Here is a 21146-nt window from a genome sequence, read left to right as displayed (position 1 = left end):
CTACTATTGTTGACCCTAAAAACCACCAAGCCTATATGGCGTGCATGCCGAGTAATTAATAAGCTAACTACATCATTTAATTGTGTTCGAGGTGTGCCAACTCGTTAGCCGAGGAGTAAAATGTGTTGATGTCGTGTTGGGTGTGCTGCTGAATGCTTGATCTTGCGATTGCGATCGCGATCGAGGAAGGAACACGTCTCGGCCTTCGGGTTCTAGAGGTTGAAGACAAGGCTGCTAGTTCTACGAAGTTCAATATCAATTCGGCTTTCAATGTGCCGAATGTAGTAACCTTTAACACCTCACTTCGCCGAGAAGGCTAATGAGATGACCTCTGCCAATAAGGATTCGAAAATCTTTCTCGATCGAGACTTGGATAGGCAATTAGTCGATCGAGAAGCAGTGCTGTTTATCCAAACTGAAGGTGCTCCTTGTTCGGCTGATTCTACGGCTCCGTGCTATTATCCAAACTGAAGATGTCACTGGTTGCCTTCATAGTGCTGTTTATCCAAATTGAAGATGTGTCGGCGAAAAAAGGAAAATAAAAATCTCAAGGTTGTTGAGAGGTTTTGTGTTGAGCGAGAGTTTGCGCATGGCAGTTTGTGTGTTGACTTAGAAGGTTAGAATGATGCACCCCCTTCTTATTTATAGCAGCCAATCTCGTCATGGCCCACCCAACTAGAGCTATACTCGGATTGGGATTCTTTATCCTAATCTAACCAAGTCTTGGCCAATCCTACCTCCATTAGGACTTTGAACCAAACTCTTTATCTGGCCACATTCACTTCTCAAATCTTAGCATCCTCATCCCATTGAGACTCCTTGTTATGCTAGGATTCAACTTTCCCATCAATCTGTCTCATACTAAGACTCGGCCGATCCTAACCGAACGGCCCATAATAACTAGAATTCGCGATGATTCTAGAATCATAATGCCGGGCTGAGAACAACTCCTAACTCGGCCCACACCAATATTTTGGGCCCAAACAACTACACATTCCAAGATTTTTTTCCCAATTCTTGCATATAGAGTAATTTCAACACTAAGTCTTACATAATTTTATAATTTCACAAATTCTGCGTTATGTAAAAGAGTTGGCGTAAGAGTTACAATAATAAACAAATAATTAACCCACTTCAAAAATCAAGATGACATTCTTTTCAAAAACTAAATAAAATTGACAACGTATGATTTACTACTTTTTGGGTTTGAATTATCTTCTTTCTTTTTGTGTATTTTAGATGTTTGTATTAAACAAAATAATATGTACGACCATAGCTTTTAAAAAAAAAAATCATGCACGACCATTCTCATGTATTCCAGGAAATGTATGCTACGACCATCGCTTGAAGAAGTATACGCACGACCAAGCATGCCCAAAGGGAAAGAGTGTAAAGTATAACCCTACGTGTTCCACCAAAAAAAAACACAACGACAACAACAATAATAAAAAGGTGGCTGGAAAATCTGGCTATATAAGTCACTTCACTGGTGGTGGAGGTCAACAATGTCAGGCTGTCAGATTCTTTGTCATAATTCTGAACTTCTGAGTCTCTGAGTCGGAGAGAAATAGAGAGAGAGAAACAGGGAGAAGGAGGGGTTTTCCGGTGCAACAGAGATGGTGGTGGGGCGAGACATCGACGATCTGCCGAAGAACGACGCCAACTACACGGCATTAACGCCGCTGTGGTTTCTGGATAGAGCAGCTCTGGTGCACCCCACCAGAACATCCGTGATCCACGGATCGATTCGCTACACGTGGCAGCAGACTTACCAGCGGTGCCGCCGTTTGGCCTCCGCTCTCGCCAAGCGCTCCATCGGCCTCGGCACCACGGTAACTTAAACCTTAATTATTAGTTCTGTCATCCATTTGACCTGAGTGCTAAATTTGTTTAATTTTTAAATTTTAGATTTTATTTTTTGTAATATAAATTTTATATTTTTATAATTTTCTTGTCGAATTTATGGAAATGGGAAATGGAAAAGCGTTATCTTTCTCCTGTTTAATTGGTATTTATGGAAATGAAATTGCAGTCGGAAATTGTGTATTTGATGAGGCATTTAAGGTCTCTGTTTGGTTTATTTATCCAAAAATGGTACTGTGTTGGGCTCCATTGGGACTCCTTTTGTAGGAAGCATATCTGCTCAAAGGCGCTTATGCTAAAAGTCCTTTTCTTATGAACATGACGGAATTTTGTTAAAAGTCCATGCTTTAAGCACTTGGAAGTGCTTCCTGCTAAACACTTAGGTGTTTCTACGACTCAGAAACACTTTTAAGTTTTTCTGCAAAAAGTAGTCACAAGTGTTTTTTCGGTCGTTAGAAAGAACTTTGAGGCCTTCGAAAAGCAATTTGAAAGAGTAGATTGTTTGGAATTTAGCTTGTTACCTTTTTATCTTGACACTTTAACGAACACATGTACTTATGTACCCACATTCGGATGAAATAAGTGCTGCTCTTGACGAATGCTCTCTTGTTTTGGTTATGTTTCACATTCAAAAGCTCAATTCCTTTGTGTATTGCTTTGGATTAATCCCTGTGTACCTCATATTTATATAATCCCCTTGCTTTTGGTTTTGGACCGACCGTCCGTTCTGCCTTTTGTCATTGTATTTATTTAATGGAATTCAATTGGTTTAACTTTGTTTTGTACTTGATATTCAATGTTGCTGAGAAGAAACTTACAGACACTTGTGGCAATGGTTTCCGTATGTCTTTCCCATGGTAGAGTCCATTTCTCGGACTGCCCATTTTTAAACTAACTTCAAGTAACTTTATCGACCCAAAAACGATCCTTCCAAACAACATTGGTTTTCCTTAGAAAGAAAGGGAAAAAATGGAATCCAGTTAGAGAACAAAGAAAAACTAGTATTGTCCGTCTTTAACTTCAATTGGACAATTCGAAGATCCAATAACTTACCTGTGGTCCTGTAGAAAAAAAAACCTATTTCTACTCCAGATGCATGCGAAGAACTATAATATGAAATACAAATGCATCATGTCCCTGGTCATTTGCAATGAATTGCTTTGGTAACATCTCCTTTCTCCTCTAAAATGCAGATGGTTAGTAGCTTTCACCATCATTTCTTCTTTTTATCTTGTCCTTCCTGTTTTATGATCATATTTTATTGAGATAATGGCCTTTTTGATATGTTGTCTTGCTTTTTCATCACCCCACTTCTGCGGCTGAACATTACGGGCTCTGCCCAGTGCTAGTTATTGGGGCTTCTTGAAGTTCCTTTTTAGTTGTTTATATTCTATCAAGAGATATTTTGTACTTGAAAATTCATAATGGTATCCTTTTCATGGACTTATTCGCTTTTGACTAGCATGAAAGCATGGTTCTTTTGTTTCTTTGGTTACCAAAGTTTTGTTTTTCATCGTATCGTAATGCTTGGATTTCTTAAAGGAATTCGTTGTAATCTCTGAAACCACAAATCACACCTCTTTAAAATCTCAGATCAATTTTTTAGGTACCGTACATATTGTGTTATACTCTTGCATGGGATCTCACCATCAGCTTCTGTTATATGCTTCTTGTGTTGTGTTGGAGCTTGTTGATTGACACATCACTTTTCTTATATTGAAACAGGTATCGGTAATAGCACCAAACGTGCCAGCCCTCTTTGAAGCTCACTTTGGAGTTCCAATGGCAGGAGCTGTATTAAACACTGTCAATGTTCGTCTAAATGCGGCGACTATTGCTTTCCTTCTTGGTCATTCATCGTCTGTAGTTGTGATGGTGGATCAAGAATTTTTTCCCTTGGCAGAGGAAGCTTTGAAGATCTGGTCAGAGAAAAGCGAAGGCCATTACAAGCCTCCACTCTTAATTGTCATAGGTGATGAAAGCTGTGATCCTATGGCACTAAAAAGTGCCATGAGAAGAGGTGCCATTGAATATGAGACATTCTTGGAAACTGGTGACCCTGAGTTTGCTTGGAAACAACCAGAGGATGAGTGGCAGAGCATTGCTCTGGGTTATACTTCTGGCACAACAGCCAGCCCTAAGGGGGTGGTTTTGCATCACCGTGGGGCTTATCTGATGGCTTTGAGTGGTCCTCTTATATGGGGGATGACTGAAGGAGCTGTATATTTGTGGACTCTACCCATGTTCCATTGCAATGGTTGGTGTTTCGCTTGGTCACTTGCAGCTCTTTGTGGGACAAACATATGCCTTCGACAGGTAAATTTCTTATATATATAGTTACAAAAGCTGTATGTTTAGTTCAGCATATTAACTAGTTTTATTATTCTCCCGTGAATTTTTCAGTGTTAAAGCTTATATTGCATTCTATGTAGTCATTACTGCATCTTTAGAATATAGAAGGCCATCATATGCATGAGACTGTTGAATCCTCGTGCACTGAATGTCACAGTACGAACCTGTTGGCCCCAAGTACCATAGTGACCCTGATTCCCCAAGTAAATATTAAGACCCCAATACAACATGCTCTGTGGAGCTCGTATGTACTTTCTGCAGTTTGGCAACAAGCTGCAGTTAAAGTAATGTCAACTTTTACATGCGTTGTCAATCTACAATGTTCAGCCAACATTTTATGTTTAGTTGCACCCCTCTTAGGCTTCAGAACTGAGCCTCGCATTTTCTATCTCAAATTCTAAAATTTCTCTGTAAGTTGATGTTGGATTGGAGGTTAATTATTTTAGTATACAGTTCAGATAATTGTTATCTTTTCATTTAGTTTTCCCTGGTTGATTCGCTTAGATGTCCATGCCCACACTGCCCTTTGTTGATTTTCATAGGTTACAGCAAAGGCAGTCTATTCAGCGATAGCTGAGCATGGCGTGACTCACTTTTGTGCTGCACCCGTGGTACTCAACACTTTGGTCAATGCTTCCCCGGAGGAGACTATCCTTCCTCTCCCTCATGTTGTACAGGTGATGACAGCTGGTGCTGCTCCTCCACCTTCTATTCTCTTTGCAATGTCCCAAAAGGGCTTCCGAGTCACACACACTTATGGCCTGTCAGAAACTTATGGCCCCGCCACAGTATGTGCCTGGAAGCCTGAGTGGGACTCACTCCCCCCTGTAAAACAAGCGCGACTTAATGCACGCCAAGGTGTTCGGTACATTGGCATGGAGGGGGTAGATGTTTTCAACCCTGAGACTATGCAACCTGTTCCCGCAGATGGAGCTACCATGGGAGAGATAATGATGCGGGGCAATCTTGTAATGAAGGGGTATTTAAAGAACCCAAAGGTGAATGAGGAAGTTTTTGCCAACGGGTGGTTTCATTCTGGGGATCTTGCAGTGAAGCATCGAGATGGCTATATCGAAATCAAAGACAGGTCAAAGGATATTATCATCTCTGGTGGTGAGAACATCAGTAGCGTGGAGGTTGAGAACACTCTATATCAACACCCAGCCATATTCGAGGTATCAGTGGTTGCAAGGCCACATGAGAAGTGGGGTGAAACTCCTTGTGCTTTTGTGACATTGAAGCCGGGTGTCGACAATTCTGATGAGAAGCATCTGGCAGAAGATATAATGAAGTTCTGCCGGTCCAAGCTGCCTGCATATTTTGTTCCGAGATCCGTGGTATTTGGACCGTTGCCAAAGACCGCTACCGGGAAGATACAGAAGCATTTGCTGAGGGCCAAGGCCAAAGAGCTGGGATCTGTCTCTTTGAGTAAGTTATAACTGCATCGTATTCGCCATTGTATACAAGGCTAATAACAGCTTGAGTCATATGCAGTGCCAAGCTAGGTTATCTTGCTCTTCTGTCATTTTTCTTTTGGTAAAAAGCGGGTGTAAGATTAAGCGACGAGAAGAGCGAAGGTCGAACATTCGCCTTCTCGGGATTTAATGTGTGACCTAGGTTCTCTTACACAGATTACAGAACTATGAAAAATATATTGAGATTCTCTCAAAGCTTTACTCAGGGTGTTTGATTTGTTGCTGCCGTATCTGAGGTAATCACCTATATTGACCTAGTCGTAAGTTAATACCATGTTTCAAATGTAAACAGGAGGATGTGACGATTTGGTAAATTACCCAGTTTAGTATTGGTAACTTTATCCTCATTGTCGGGGGATATGATAGACAAAAAGGTTAACCCAAAGCATTTCAGACGTGCGGGTCTCAAGAACTAAATGATGTGATAATTGTTAGGTCAATTCCTTTTAAGGTCCATTATTAGGTTTGATCCCAGCCATTGAGACATGCTAATGACAATTGCTTATTAAAGCAACCATGTTAGCTATATCACTGTGTTTTCAAGATTCAAGTTCGAATCTAACTTCTTCTCCGCTACCCTTTAGCTAATAAATAAAAAAAGATAATTGCTTAAATATATAAGAAGAAAATTAAAGAAATCTAGAGGTAAGGGTACAAGCCCTAGTAAAGTGTGTATAATGTGAAGACTTGTATGAAACGAAGACGCTAAGCTGTTCAAGACTACTACCATATAGAAAACTTTAAACATGTTACATCGTATTATGTTCCGATGTCATGTTAATATCTCGAGGATGTAACTAAGTCCTTCATCTATTCGGGAGTCCCGTTCCAAATCTATTTATTCACCTCTGCATCAATTGAGAAATTATAAGGGTTTTTGGTCACTTGGAAGTATGTGACTTTCAATTGTTAAATCTCTCTAAAGTTATACAATTGGAACAAAACCAATTTTATAACTTTAAGGATGTTCCGCGATTATTACTTAGGTGTAGTTAAAAGATATTATTTATTGACGTATTTATCCTTAATCAATGTTGGATTTTTTAAATAGGATTTGTTGGGCGGTAACTATTTTATTTCTTCATATTTTTGTACTTATAAACAATTATAATTATGTGTAGGTGTATTTTTTTTATGATGGGACCAAGAAAAATTATAACGTATTATGAAGTTTATTCCAATGCATAACTGGTCCCAAGTTGGAATAGAAATTTTTTATGACTTTAAGGAGGTTGTTCAATTATAGAGTTTTACTTTAAAGATATTTTACTCTATATGGAATCGTATCTCATTAACAACTAGGAATCATTCACTCGCACAACTAGTGGTGGGCACTTGGGATCGAAAATGAAACATGGACCAGACTAGACCGCATCGAACGGTTCGATTTTTGTGGTTTTGAAATCAAACTGAAATTTGAAAAAAGGTTTGGTTTGGGTTTATAATATATGGAATCGAACCACATATATACATATATATAATTAATTAATTTAATTAGCAAATTAGGTGTTGTGATGTAATTGGTTATTTGGTGGAGTACATAGATGGATTTGGATTTAGATACTTGAATTTTAGCATAGGTTATTGGTTTGCGGGATTTGTTTTTCCCTTTTGATTTTGAAGTTAATTCAAAAGGGATTTCCTTGAATTTTAGCATGGTGGTTATCAATTTTGATTTTACTTACTGCAAGTTGTTTTTCTCTCCAATTTGGAGGCCAAAACGAACTTGAAAAACTACCCCAAACCGAAACAGGCCTATAAAATAAACATGAAGTTTGGCCAAAACCGAATGGTTCGGTTTCACTGTTGTTCCCATTGTTAAACCAAACTGTATCGAACCATAATAAATTTCGATTTCAGTTTTAGTTTTATCCCATAACCAACTGGACCAAACTGTTCTCACCACTAATCACAACTCAAGTATATGTTTTAATTTGACCAAAATCAATTTATGTTCCATGACACGAGTACATCTTTTTAGAATAGGAATGTTTTATTGTATATTGATTGTATTAGAATTCCTTCCCTTTTATGAGATTCCTAAATTAATTGTGATTAGAATAGCTCCAGCGGGAACAACTACTTGAAGGACAGGCTGCGGAATAGGACCTGATTGCCTAAGAGAGGTAGTCCAGCTTTGGTTGGCGAGCGAGCCCAAGCAGGCCCGAGCTCCAGGCTCTTTGATTCGTGCCGGCCCGAGTGCCTGAAGGCTATTTGACGTGGGCTAACGTCAGTGGCACTTCTTTCTCTCTCTCTCTCTCTCTCTCTCTCTCTCTCTCCCTCTCTCTCTTGCGATTGAGGCATTACTTCTCTGAAACCTTCACATTGTGATGGCGTCGAAGGGTAAGGGAATCGCCGCAGGAGGTGGATTCTCTACCACACCACCAGGCGTTCCCATTTCTTTATTCTCTCTCCTTTTCTTCCCAAAAAATAAACAATACAATTTCTTTAAGTTCACAGAGGGGAGAGAGAGAGAGACAGAGAGATAGTGTAGATAATTCCTATGGCATCTTCAATCAGACCCTCGTTGTCCACGCTGAGGTTCGCCGGAGCTTCTCGCCTGGGTTTTTCCTTTGCTCCCTTCACTCCTTCCTGGCGACTCGCTGGCTTCCAACTCGGCTTCAATGGTGGTTTTCACTGTGATGATCCGATGACGCATGCAACGGTATAGCTAGGATCCTTTAGTCCCAGAGATTAAGGTTTCATGGTTTTGGAGTTTGATTTATTTAATTTTCGAAGATGAAAGTGGGTGAGAGCTCTCGGAAAAGGAAAACAATGAGGAAGAGGGGAGTGAGAGAGTGGGAAGGAAGAAGAAAACAAAAAATGGTAGAAGTTTCGGGAAGAGATTGGAAAAGATAAATTAATAATATAATATTAATTCATACAAATTAAATAATATAATATTAATTATAAAAAAATATTAATTTTTATTGCCTATTGCCAGGGCTATTAAAGTGCAACAATAAAGATACAAAATGCGGTTATTGTTCATTAAGGGCAGTTATTGTTCACTGGGTGGATAACATAGTGTATTGCCTCGGGGGAGGGTTCCCACGCTGGAACTGCTCTTAGGGTTGTACAAGTATATATATTTATAAACATTGAAGTATTCATGAATTCTAAGTTGGTATTAGAGTAGGCTATTCTCTTGACACTTCCTAGGCCCTAGTTATTAGGCTAGAATAAGCTACCTTAAGTTCGGCTTTCAAAAATTTGCACTAGCTCCAGCTTAAGGGTATTGTTGAATGATTAGGCTCAAATATTAGTGTTGGCTCCAATGACTGAATACTGACTAGGCCTTCGAAAAGATTGGCGTTGGCTCTAGTGACTGAATACCGACCGATCAGGCTTTCTATTTGATTGGTGTTAGCTCCGGTATGATGACTTGACCAGTTCCTGACATGAGAATTGGTTTTCCCTTGTGACCCTGTGTGGGGCCACTCATGAAGGAGCGTGTTGGATAATAGGATCTCATATCGGGCATATTACAAAAACATACATAATTAACATATAGGAGATTCCACTCCTAGTACCACCGAGGTCTTTTATAATACAACCCACACCTAATGAAAGGTCAAGTGAGGATAAAGTTGATGATGTTGGTAATGAACCGTGCATAGACCTGAAAAGTTTATCACATTTTCAGTTTGATATTTCTTATTAACAATATAACGTCATGATGTAACTGTGGTAGTCTTTCTCCAATTTTGTAGCCAATAGTCCAAGTTTTTCTGTGATATGCTCAGAATAATGTGGGAATGAGCCAAAGGCATTCATTTCTGAATGATGGGAGAAATCCCTTTCACTACAACTTACAAAAGTTGTAACTTACAAAGGCAAACCAACTTCCTAACAACTAAGGCTTTTGATCTTGCGGCGCATAACGGTTTACAGGTAGACGTGCATCTATGAAAGTTCGTAAAAATTTGACAATGACTAAACCGTTAAGAGATTTCTCCAAACCAGTAAGCAACCAAAAAAAGATGAGCTGGAGAGGAGAAGCATCTCAGATTCATTCATATGAGGCTCGTTGTAAAAGCTATCTTTTTGCACTGATTGATAGGTTCTCAAGGATAGGAATGTAATGGTCAATCACTATCCGCACCCATGCTCCTGTTTTTGTAGTTTAAATCAGCTCAATTTGTTATCCATGCATCCACAAAAGATGATGGTTTCCTCCATGCATGGTGACAATGGTAGTGTGTCACGTGGTTAGGCGTGTGGGACAAGCTAATAAGACGTTCTCATGCTGACACAAGTGGGAATATATTAATAAAAAAGCACAGAGAATTTGTATGTATTTATGGAGAAAACAACTTACATAACATAAGTATACTGTTATTGTAACGTCTTGTGTCAATAATACAACGTCATGTGAAAAGAAACTTATCTAATCATGATATTATTTCTAAAAAACATTACATTAACAATGTATTCGTGCCATAAAAGTCCAACGTTTGTGAGAGGATGTGGTGTCAAAGAAGCACCCATTTGCCCTACTGAAGTTTTATAATTTCTTTTTGTTAGGGGGTCTCTGTTAGTCAAAAACCCAAGGATAGGGGGGGCTAAGGCGGCCCCCATACGCATCCTTCGTTATCATACGCATCCTTCGTTATCAAGTTAGGTCTTTTTATAGGGCCTCTTATTTTGGTCAGATCTCCAACGGATGATTATTCTTTCTCAAATTTTCGTTTATGGTCGCATTCCTTATTGGCTACTCCAATGGCCAAAGCGAACCAGCTAATCATACATAATGCATGGAAATCAATCATACGATTTTCCAGCCAATAATAGATAAGGAAAACAAAGAGTGTTAGAGTTAGCAAGATTCAATAAGGAAGAAGATAAGCCTAGCTACCCATATAGTCCACCCAAGCTGCTAGAAATAACCAGATTCTTTAAGGAGTGAATGAAAAACTTTAACAAACGTCTTCTAAACTTAGTACCCTTTTGAACTTTTAATTTTCTTTTGAGCCCTTAATTTTTAAAAACGTGTCGATGTATTTGACTTTTAACCAAATTTATCATTCGTGTATATAATTTCGTATATTAAAATATGAAAAACTAACAAAAAATGTGATGAAGTTGATAGTAAAAACAAATTATCTAGGAATCCTGAATACCGTTTGATTGTTTGAGTGGACGAATAGCAAGTAGAGCATAGCTAGTGAGAGGGGTTATTTTTCTTCCCAAGAGATGAACCATAAAAAATGGTTAGTGTAGAAAAGGTTTGTTTGTTGAACCACTTCGCAAGTCACTAGCCAGCCAATTGGCTCTAAAGTCTAAACTGCGTCATTTCACGTGGTGTATAAGATGATGAGATCCCCTAAACCCAAAAAATCAAATACATGGTACTGATGAAATGTAAAACCAGAAAAGCATGGTGACATCAAATTCATAACTGGTTTCTGTTGAAACATTAGGGGTCCCACAGAATATAGACATTGAGTTTATCTGAGAAAATTGTAATATTCGTTTCTTCTTTTTCAAAGTTTATTTCGTTCCTTTCTTCACTGGACCTTTTTTTTTCCTTGGTTAGGTAAAGAGTTGAGTTAATTGGGATTATACATTATCATGTACTAGAAAGTTGTATATACTTGCATAAATATATTTTTTTTATTTGAATCATTGACTTTTCTTAATTTCTTACTAGTATATGGGTACACACAAAGTGTGTGAGAAATTTTTTTTGTTTTGTTTTTGAAATAGAAGGAGAGACGAAGAGAGTGATAGAGAATGTGAGAGTGGGAAGTTTTTTATTTCTTATTCATGTTTGGTTGTATGAAATTACATTTCTGCCTCATATTTCTTATTCATGTTTTGTTTTAATTAGAGGGTTAAATTGGTCATTTCATAAAATTTTGGTTGACAATGAGTGTTTTATTAATTAGTAGAGATACATATGCACGATGCTTATATCCAATTAATTTGTTGTATATATTTACTCTTATCGGAAGAAAGATTTTATGGACATTGATGGTTTAGTCTTGATAGGGAAAGGAAGTGGTTTTCGTATTCAGTCTTTGTTTACACTCCAAAATAATTAGTGGTATAAATATGTGATAAATATAGGATTATTTTTTACACTCCTCTCATTTCTAGTTTTAGGAGTGAATTACTTAATGATAGGTTTACGTACTCTAAATACTGTTGTACTTTAGAGTGATGTTAGGGAGATTAAATTTGTAAACTAAATAACATAAAAGTTAATAATTGAATTATTACATGAATGTTGATAAACGTGTTTATTTAATTACTATTGGTGATACATCATTTAATTTGCAAATTTAATCTCCCTAGCATTACTCTGTACTTTATTCTCATTTATTTCTAATTTAATCTGCATTTACTACTATGTGAGAAATACAAAAATATATAATTCTCATATTTCAATCTTTAAACCAATTCGTGGAGAAGATTTTCAGCGTATACTATGAACGCACCCGTATAATATAAGTGGTTGGGAATTATTTTTTTTTCAATTTCCTTCATGTCCATTTTATGTATCGGCCCTGAATAATATAATTATATAGTTCTCCACGCCACAGTATATTTTCAGCTTATCTGTCACGTATCAAATCCTAATTAGTAATTAAGCACTACTATTATCTATCTATATAAATATCGGATATGGTTAACAAAGCATGCAACGAACAAAAAATTGCTACTGCTTGTCTACACAGAACTGTAAATGCGTTTTGAATTCTACATACATGCATTAACATTTAGACATTTTGAACGCATCTGTGTCTTAGGTGTAGCATAAACAGGCAAATATTTAAAGAAAGAAGTAGTTTGGACCGGTTAATAATCTACAGTACATATTTTGTATCCATATTCATGTAGATCGATCGAGTATAATAAAACCCTCTTTGTCAACCAATAGGATGAAAAGACAAATTAGTCTTCTATCACACAAAAAAAATAATGGGTAATAATGTAATTTCACAGGGGTCAAATTTTACTGTTTTTTATTGAAGCCTAACCTACATGTGATGTTAAAATACCTCCAATATTAAAAAAAAAAAAAACCAAAAAAAAAACCTCTCACTCCCCCCACGTTCTCTCTCTCCCTTTCTCCTTCTCATTTTCTAAAAAAATGTGTTCATATACACAATGTGTGTAGGCAAACGCTAGTATAAGGCAAAAAGAGTGAAGTTTATATAATTCAAAATTGTCGTTTTCCCGTTGTGAATTCAAAAGAAAAAACAACAAAACCACCCACATAGTGTGATTGTGGGCGGTTAGTAATTAAGTTTATTATTTTCTAAAATATATTTTCATAAAAAATAATAATAACTAAAGTTAAAAAAAAAAACAAAAAAAAAAACAATAAATATATCACATAATAATTAAAATTAAAAAAAAAAGAAAAAAAAATAGCACACGTCCGAGTGTAGCAAGAAGCTAGTACGTATAATATAATGTTGATGTTGGGTTAAGTTCGAAGCATATTAAGCCATTGACTGTACAAACTCACAAGAACAAAATAAAGGAAAGAAGACAAATGGTTTTGTTTCATCGATCGCTGGTAGAGACTTGAAATCGTAGTAGCTAGTCACGAGATTGACTTCCTTTTAGGTCTCGTGTAGTAAGTAGTCTGCACAAGCAAAACTCACGAGAGCAAATAAAAAACTTCTGCTCCCTCCAATTCCTTTTTCTGAATCATTATAACTTGGAAGGACTAAACACTGCATTGTTAGGGCAGAAAAGCTTCCAAGAAGCAAATTCTTTGTCCTTTATAACCATTTCTCCTAATTATTTTACCCAAAAAAAAAAACTATGAAAAATCACACTGGTATGTATACATATATAATTTTCATTTTTGTTTCTGTTGTAAAATTATATAGAGTCAAGTAACTGAACCAGATTATCAAGACCACGGGTCATTTCATTTGGCAACAGAATCTGAAATTTATTCAATTCTGTTGAATATTGCATAACCATTCTCCACATTCCCTGTAAATATTTTGTTTTTTCTTTTCTCAAATTAACTTCTGTGACAAATTAAAGAAAAAATAAAGTAGATTCTCTCGTCCGTGATCCCAACATTTCTTAAATATTATTATTTTATGTCTCATTTTCCCCGTTTTGCTTCATGGTTATGGCTCATATACTTTTCTACTGCTTATACCTCCTTACCCTAAGTGACCATCCAGTGCCGACTGCGTGTTGTACTGACAGACTCCTGCCTCCACTCTCTCTCTCTCTCTCTCTCTCTCTTCTTTTTTTGGTCGATCACTATCTTTCTCTCTCTCCTTTTTTCTGTTTTGGTTAGCTTCAAAGTTCATAATCTGATCGTCTACGTGTAAATTCAATCATGAAAAACCTCTCCTCTCCCTAAACCATCCTCCAAACGCAACCTTCTTAAAATTCTCTCTATAAATACACACATACCAAACCTTTCACTCACAAGAAACACAAAACCCAAAATATCACAAGGAAAAAAAAGGGAAAAGTATACTCAATATTCCATTTTTTAAAGATATGGCATACAATATTGCCAAACTTCTCTCACTTTTTTCTCTTCTGTTCTTATTTTCTTCCCTCTGCAACATTGCAGTTGTGCATGCTCGTCTGCCCTTCGCCTGCGACCCTCGAAACCCGATAACCAGAACGTTGAAGTTCTGCAGGGTGAGGGTGTCAATCCACGTTAGGGTTCAGGACTTGATCGGACGGCTGACATTGCAAGAGAAGATCAGGCTGTTGGTGAACAATGCCATTGACGTGCCTAGGCTTGGAATTCAGGGCTACGAGTGGTGGTCTGAGGCACTTCATGGTGTGTCCAATGTGGGACCTGGAACCAAGTTTGGTGGGGCTTTTCTTGGGGCCACTAGCTTCCCTCAAGTCATCACCACCGCTGCTTCCTTCAACGAGTCGCTCTGGGAGGAAATCGGACGGGTGAGGATTCTTTCTTTTTCTTTTGTTTACTTTTCTCTGCGGTATAAAACTTTAGAATAGAAAATACAAGGCAAAGTTTTTTTTTTTTTTTTAAATGAATCAACCATCACTTTGGACCCATAGCCTATAGGCTATAACTCTTTTATCTCCAATCATGTGATCAAAATTGTCACATCTGTTATACTTTAATACTAAATTATCAGTGTAGACTAGTACCCGTGTAAAGCATATATACCTGACATATTATGCTATTATACATTATTTAATAAGATAAGCGATTTGCTACCATCCGATTTGATTAATTGTCTGACAAATATAGTACGATAAACTTTCGGTGAGAGAAAGGTTTTGTGATTTATATTAAATAATTAGGAAAATTAGAATCCTTTGCATTTTTCTAATACTCTTTAGATTAAACATTGGTTCTATTTTGAAATTTGATTAGGACGCCTAAACAATAGCTATGTCAGCATTTTTATATTTATTTAGATTACATGTAATTATTGTGTTTTTTTTTAAATTTAAAATGTTAATTATTAAATTCCATATATATATATATATCCTTTTAGGTTGATATATTTTTGTACGTGGCCTTTTTTTTAGGAAGCCAGTTTCTTCTCCCACGTGTGAACCATATGGTTTCTTCTCCCACGTTAGAATTTTGTGATCCTCATTTTTGAATTTTCAATGGACTTATCCATTTCAATTAGTGGTTGTTTTCACTATTTTATATTGATATCATGTGAGATAATTAGACGTATTCTCTATTTTTGGAGGCTTGAGGCTAGTACATCCATATAATATATTTAAATGTACCGAATACATACCAAGAAGATATATAAAGTAACGTACCAAATATGTTTTTTTAAATAAATATAAACATACCAAAATAATATATAAATGTACCAAATACATACAAAAAAGAAATATGAACGTACCAAATACATACTAAGAAGATATATAAAGTAATGTACCAAATATTTACCAAGGAGAAATATATGTTTAATCAAGAGGAAATATATGTACCAAATATGTTTTTTTTAAAAATAAATATAAACGTACCAAATACATACAAAAAAGACAACAAACATACCAAATATGTACCAAGAAGATATATTAAGTAACGTATAAAATATGTACCAAGAAGAAATCTACGTTTCATGTGTAATTTGAAAGACTTTTTATTAAAATTGAATACTACAATATTTATCTACAAGATTTTAGGAGTTTTGAGATATTATCTAAGAAAATTAAAAGGTATATTAAACATAATGGCAAGTCGCATTCATGGGTATTTTGAAAGACTTTTTATTGGAATTAAATTCTATAATATTTATCTACAAGATTTTAGGAGTTTTGATGTATTATCTAGGAATTAGAAGGTATATTTATATAATGGCAAGTTGGGTAATTTAAATTATAAAAAAGTCTACTTCTAATCCATGTGGCACCTAACTTGTAGGAAAATGTTTAATCAAAACTCTAAAAAGCATAAATGTTCAATCTCAAAATTTTAAAACCTAGGCATCTATATCAAAAGCCCCCTAAATAATTTAACATTTTAAGGAAATAGAGGTGAAATTTGCATGGATACATGTAACATAGTGGTACATGGCACGTGCATTGGAAATTCGATGAGCTACCTAAATTCAACATCCCTTCATGAATTGGACAATATATTGGCGGCCAAGGATATTGACTAGCAAAGCCAGATTAAGCCTTAAAAACCATGATTCCATGAAACAAACAACACAAACGATATTTTCAGTAGCTAATTATTGTGGTTGTTGCTCTTGTTTATTTTTCTTTTCAAGACATGATTGAAATTGTTTACTAAATATGCACGCAGACGTATATAGTTGAACTATATAACATGCCCAATAAAACATGCTTCAATTTAAGTATTAGTTTATAATAATCTCACAGATAATTCTTAGTTACGAGTCTCATTAGTCATGTTATGACAAATTTCATTAGTAGCCAACACAAAATCAAAATGGCATCGATTATGCAAATCCGAGTTTAGTTAATTAAGTTGATTAAAGTAACGTGATCTTCCATCTACACCTAAATTTAAATCTCTCTATCTATGATTACATAAATTTAGTCTAAAATGTCACTCGTAAAAGAAAAAACAAAAGCACAGATGGTTGCAAAACGTTGATGAATTCAACTGGGCAAGTTGCTCCTCCTCTTCTCAACAAATCTTAGATTCTTAGCTTCTAAAATTGTTATCATGGATTATATGGTATATACATACACCCCTTATTACATGTACGAAATATTGGACCATTTTCTTGTTGTGGCAAAACCGGAAAATAAATTAATAAAGTTCCTTTGTCGATCAATATTTCCCTAATTGAAAACCTACTCATTTTCTTTTATTTAAAAAAAATTGAAGGGAAATTAAATTATGCAGTCATATAATTTTTTGTAATTGAATAGGTTGTGTCTGATGAAGCAAGAGCAATGTACAATGGGGGCGCGGCTGGATTGACATTTTGGAGCCCAAATGTGAATATATTTCGTGACCCGAGATGGGGCAGAGGGCAAGAGACTCCTGGGGAAGACCCTGTCTTGGCTGCCAAGTATGGTGCTAGGTATGTCAAGGGTCTCCAAGGTGACGGTGCTGGCAATCGCCTTAAGGTTGCTGCATGTTGCAAACATTACACCGCTTATGATCTCGATAACTGGAACGGTGTCGATCGATTCCACTTCAATGCTAGGGTAACAAAATCTTAACCTAGCTAGTCATTTCATATTTAAGCATATTCACATGTATGACATGTTATGTTGTCATTGCGCCAACCTAGACGTAATCAATATTTCGAATTGATAGTCTGACCTCATAATTAACATATTAGACTGTTAGACGAAACAACGTTTTCGTATATATATGTAGAGTGTGCATAAAATGTTTTGTGTGACATGTGCAGGTTAGCAAGCAAGACTTGGAAGACACATATGATGTGCCCTTCAGAGCTTGTGTGGTAGATGGGAAGGTTGCTAGTGTTATGTGCTCCTACAACCAGGTCAATGGAAAGCCTACTTGTGCTGACCCTAATCTCCTCAAGGGCACAATTCGCAGCCAATGGAGACTCAATGGGTGAGTCCCATTGATTTGAGCTAATGCTATATAATTCCCTTAATTTGTATTTGTAGCCTTTAATATCTGATTAAGCTTTTGGTGTACGTGTCCAAATAGGTATATTGTCTCGGATTGTGACTCAGTTGGTGTTTATTATGACGACCAACATTACACTAAGACACCAGAAGAAGCAGCAGCAGACGCAATTAAAGCAGGTGATTAGCGGTTTAACCATGCACGTCTGATGTGCATGAAAGATAAAGTTACTAGAATCTAAACCCAAATTTGTAAACTGCAGGTTTGGATTTGGATTGTGGGCCGTTCCTCGCCATCCACACGGAGGCGGCTGTGAAGACAGGCCTGGTAAACGAGATCGACATTAACTATGCATTGGCTAATACGATCACTGTCCAGATGAGATTGGGCATGTTCGATGGCGAACCGTCAACTCAGAGATATGGAAACCTAGGCCCAGGAGATGTGTGCAAAATGTCCAGCAATGAGCTAGCCCTTGAAGCTGCCAGGCAAGGCATTGTTCTGCTTGAAAACCGTGGGAATTCGTTGCCTCTCTCAACCACGCGCCACCGTACCGTGGCGGTAATCGGGCCCAATTCTGATGTTACCGAAACAATGATTGGAAATTATGCTGGTAAGTTTACTAAAAATGTAAACCTGTACATATATATATATATATATATATATATTTTGTCACTCTAGTCCAATTTCTTAGTAAAGCTTTAAAATTTGATCCATTGGATATTTTTGTAATTGTATGTAGGAGTTGCATGTGGTTACACTACGCCACTACAAGGAATTGCAAGGTACACAAGGACCATACACCAAGCTGGGTGCTTAAATGTTCATTGCAGTGGAAACCAACTAATTGGTGCTGCTGAGGCTGCAGCAAGACATGTTGATGCAACAATCTTAGTAATAGGCCTTGACCAATCAATCGAAGCAGAGTTCAGAGACCGAACCAACCTCCTCTTGCCCGGACACCAACAGGAGCTGGTGTCCAGGGTGGCTAGGGCCTCCAAAGGACCAACCATATTGGTCATAATGTCTGGTAGCCCTATTGATGTTACGTTCGCAAAGAATGACCCGCGCATTGGAGCCATTATTTGGGTTGGGTATCCTGGTCAGGCTGGAGGAACCGCCATTGCCGATGTTTTGTTTGGCACTACTAACCCAAGTAATACTCAAACAAATGAGAAACTTATATTTATGACCGTCACGTTGCCACATGATATTGATTAATTATATATGTTTTGTTCTTGTAGGTGGAAAGCTCCCTATGACATGGTACCCTCAAAACTATGTGGCCAAATTGCCAATGACAGACATGGCCATGAGAGCAAACCCAGCAAGAGGCTACCCTGGCAGGACCTATAGATTCTACAAGGGCCCAGTTGTCTTCCCATTTGGGTTGGGCCTAAGCTACACCAAATTCTCCCACACACTAGCACAAGGGCCCACACTGGTCTTGGTACCACTCACCAGCCTCGTTGCCGCCAAAAACACAACCATGCTGAACAATAACGGCGTTCGAGTCAGCCACACAAACTGTGACTCACTCTCACTCGACATCCACGTCGACGTCAAAAACACCGGAACCATGGACGGGACCCACACTCTTCTGGTGTTCGCGACCCCACCGGCAGAAAAATGGGCCCCCAACAAGCAACTGGTGGGCTTTCACAAGGTCCATATCGTGGTCGGGTCGGAGAGACGGGTTAGGGTTGGCGTCCATGTGTGCAAGCACCTGAGCGTCGTTGACAAATTTGGGATCCGGAGAATCCCGTTGGGCGAACACAAACTGGAAATTGGTGACCTAAAGCATCATGTTTCTGTTGAAGCAAATTTAGGAGAGATTAAGTTCTAATTACTAATTAGGAGCTATCAAAAAATTGGTAGTCACACCCAAAATGTTACGGGATTAGCATTTAATTATTAATTAGTTACTTCTAGTCTTCCTTTTCGAAGTCACAGAATAGGAAAGAAAAAGGAAAATTCGACTGTACAAGTAAAGGAAAGACGATCCAAAAGACAGAATATTGATTAATGAGCCGTAAGGTTTTAATAAAATAGTAATTTTGAATCTCATGTGTTGCTATACTACACAATCAAAATGTTGTAATTTGCAACTTGAAGAGTACAAACTTTGAATCAAGCATACTTTTAATCATCATCTTATCCACTCTTATCAGTAGGCTAACCTGTAACGTATTTGTCCGAATGCATTCAAAATATTGTTAACAGTGGCTAAAGCGGAAGAGACTTCTTCAAGAAGGAAAATAAACGCTTGATAGATGCAAACAATGCAAGGTTGGTTTGTTGGTTTGTAGTTACAATCAAAAGTAGGTCACATTATCCTGTTTTTTTTTCCCTTCCTTATAATAAATTGAAGTTGTTGGGTTAATTATCTTTTCTTTTTGTTCTAATAGATTTTCCTGCCAAAAGAAGAGAATCCGTGAAAGAAACAAGCTGAAATTCATGAGGTGAAAACAAATTTGATTTTCATCTCAGCTGCAATGTTCTACCCGACAAACTCATCCAGCTCACCTTCAATATTATGGTGAATTCTCAGATCAATCACACAACGACTATACTTGCCTTTTACGAGACTATGACAACACATGTTCAGTTTTTTGGAGTTATATTAAGAAAGACTGGAATAAAACAATAATACGAAAAGAGTTAAAAATTAGACTATGTATCAATATGAAAAAACTGACTACAAATGAACATAATTTTAATAAACTGAAACGGAAGAATGTCATGATGTCTCCAACCAAAGAGACTACTGTGACTAACTTTTAAACTGAATAACAAAACATCATATTTATGAAGAACTAACCCTAACCATAACAGGCAATGAATACCAAATCCTAAACCCACAAAAAGCCAAATTAATAAATAAATAAAAACCCAAAGAAATACTAATATTTTCCAACAAAAACAAAAGGTAACACACAACTTACCAAGCAAGACCCATCAAAGAAAATTGAATCATTGCGAGGCCTAAATTAGATCCAAAGTTGGATAGAAACTACTCATGACTTAAGCCTCAAATGCTTGGAGGATCCAAAGTCTGAGGTATCCTACATTCTGAAAAATAAGCCTAATTCCTAGTGAGACTTGAAAATACGAAGGGCATTTGAGTCCACCTCTGACCATAGTCAATGACACACTTTCTCTTAACCATTGGTAATATTGGTTTTGTTAGTAGTTTGATTTGTTTTATTTTCTCTTGCTTTCTATCATTTGTTTCACTAATTTTGACCACACAAAACTATCATTTGTTTCACTCAGAACCTTGCACACATGGTGGAGCCACATTAAGGCCTGACCTGACCTCCTCAACATGCTATGATGTATCTACATCTGTTTCACTAATTTTGAGGGGCCCTTTGATAACTATACATTTATATATAGATATATTTTTGTTGTGAAAATAATAATTTTGT

At 37.0% G+C, this 21146-nt stretch overlaps 2 protein-coding genes across 2 annotated transcripts; both read left to right on the top strand.

Moving 5' to 3' along the window:
• Positions 1 to 1451: 1451 nt before the first annotated feature.
• Positions 1452 to 5891, top strand: LOC137737535 (acetate--CoA ligase CCL3-like). Its single transcript, XM_068477049.1, has 3 exons — positions 1452 to 1832; positions 3589 to 4179; positions 4758 to 5891. The coding sequence occupies exons 1-3, from the start codon at positions 1617 to 1619 to the stop codon at positions 5652 to 5654; spliced, it is 1704 nt and encodes a 567-aa protein (XP_068333150.1). The 5' UTR covers positions 1452 to 1616; the 3' UTR covers positions 5655 to 5891.
• Positions 5892 to 14094: 8203 nt separating this feature from the next.
• LOC137737799 (putative beta-D-xylosidase) lies at positions 14095 to 19838 on the top strand. The gene is made up of 7 exons (XM_068477356.1): positions 14095 to 14591; positions 17037 to 17318; positions 17528 to 17697; positions 17797 to 17894; positions 17978 to 18328; positions 18458 to 18871; positions 18960 to 19838. The coding sequence occupies exons 1-7, from the start codon at positions 14178 to 14180 to the stop codon at positions 19559 to 19561; spliced, it is 2331 nt and encodes a 776-aa protein (XP_068333457.1). The 5' UTR covers positions 14095 to 14177; the 3' UTR covers positions 19562 to 19838.
• The last annotated feature ends 1308 nt before the right edge of the window (positions 19839 to 21146 follow it).

This window comes from Pyrus communis, chromosome 6 (assembly GCF_963583255.1).
Source record: "Pyrus communis chromosome 6, drPyrComm1.1, whole genome shotgun sequence".
Classification (NCBI taxonomy): domain Eukaryota; kingdom Viridiplantae; phylum Streptophyta; class Magnoliopsida; order Rosales; family Rosaceae; genus Pyrus; species Pyrus communis.
This window is presented reverse-complemented; position numbering and strand designations above follow the sequence as displayed.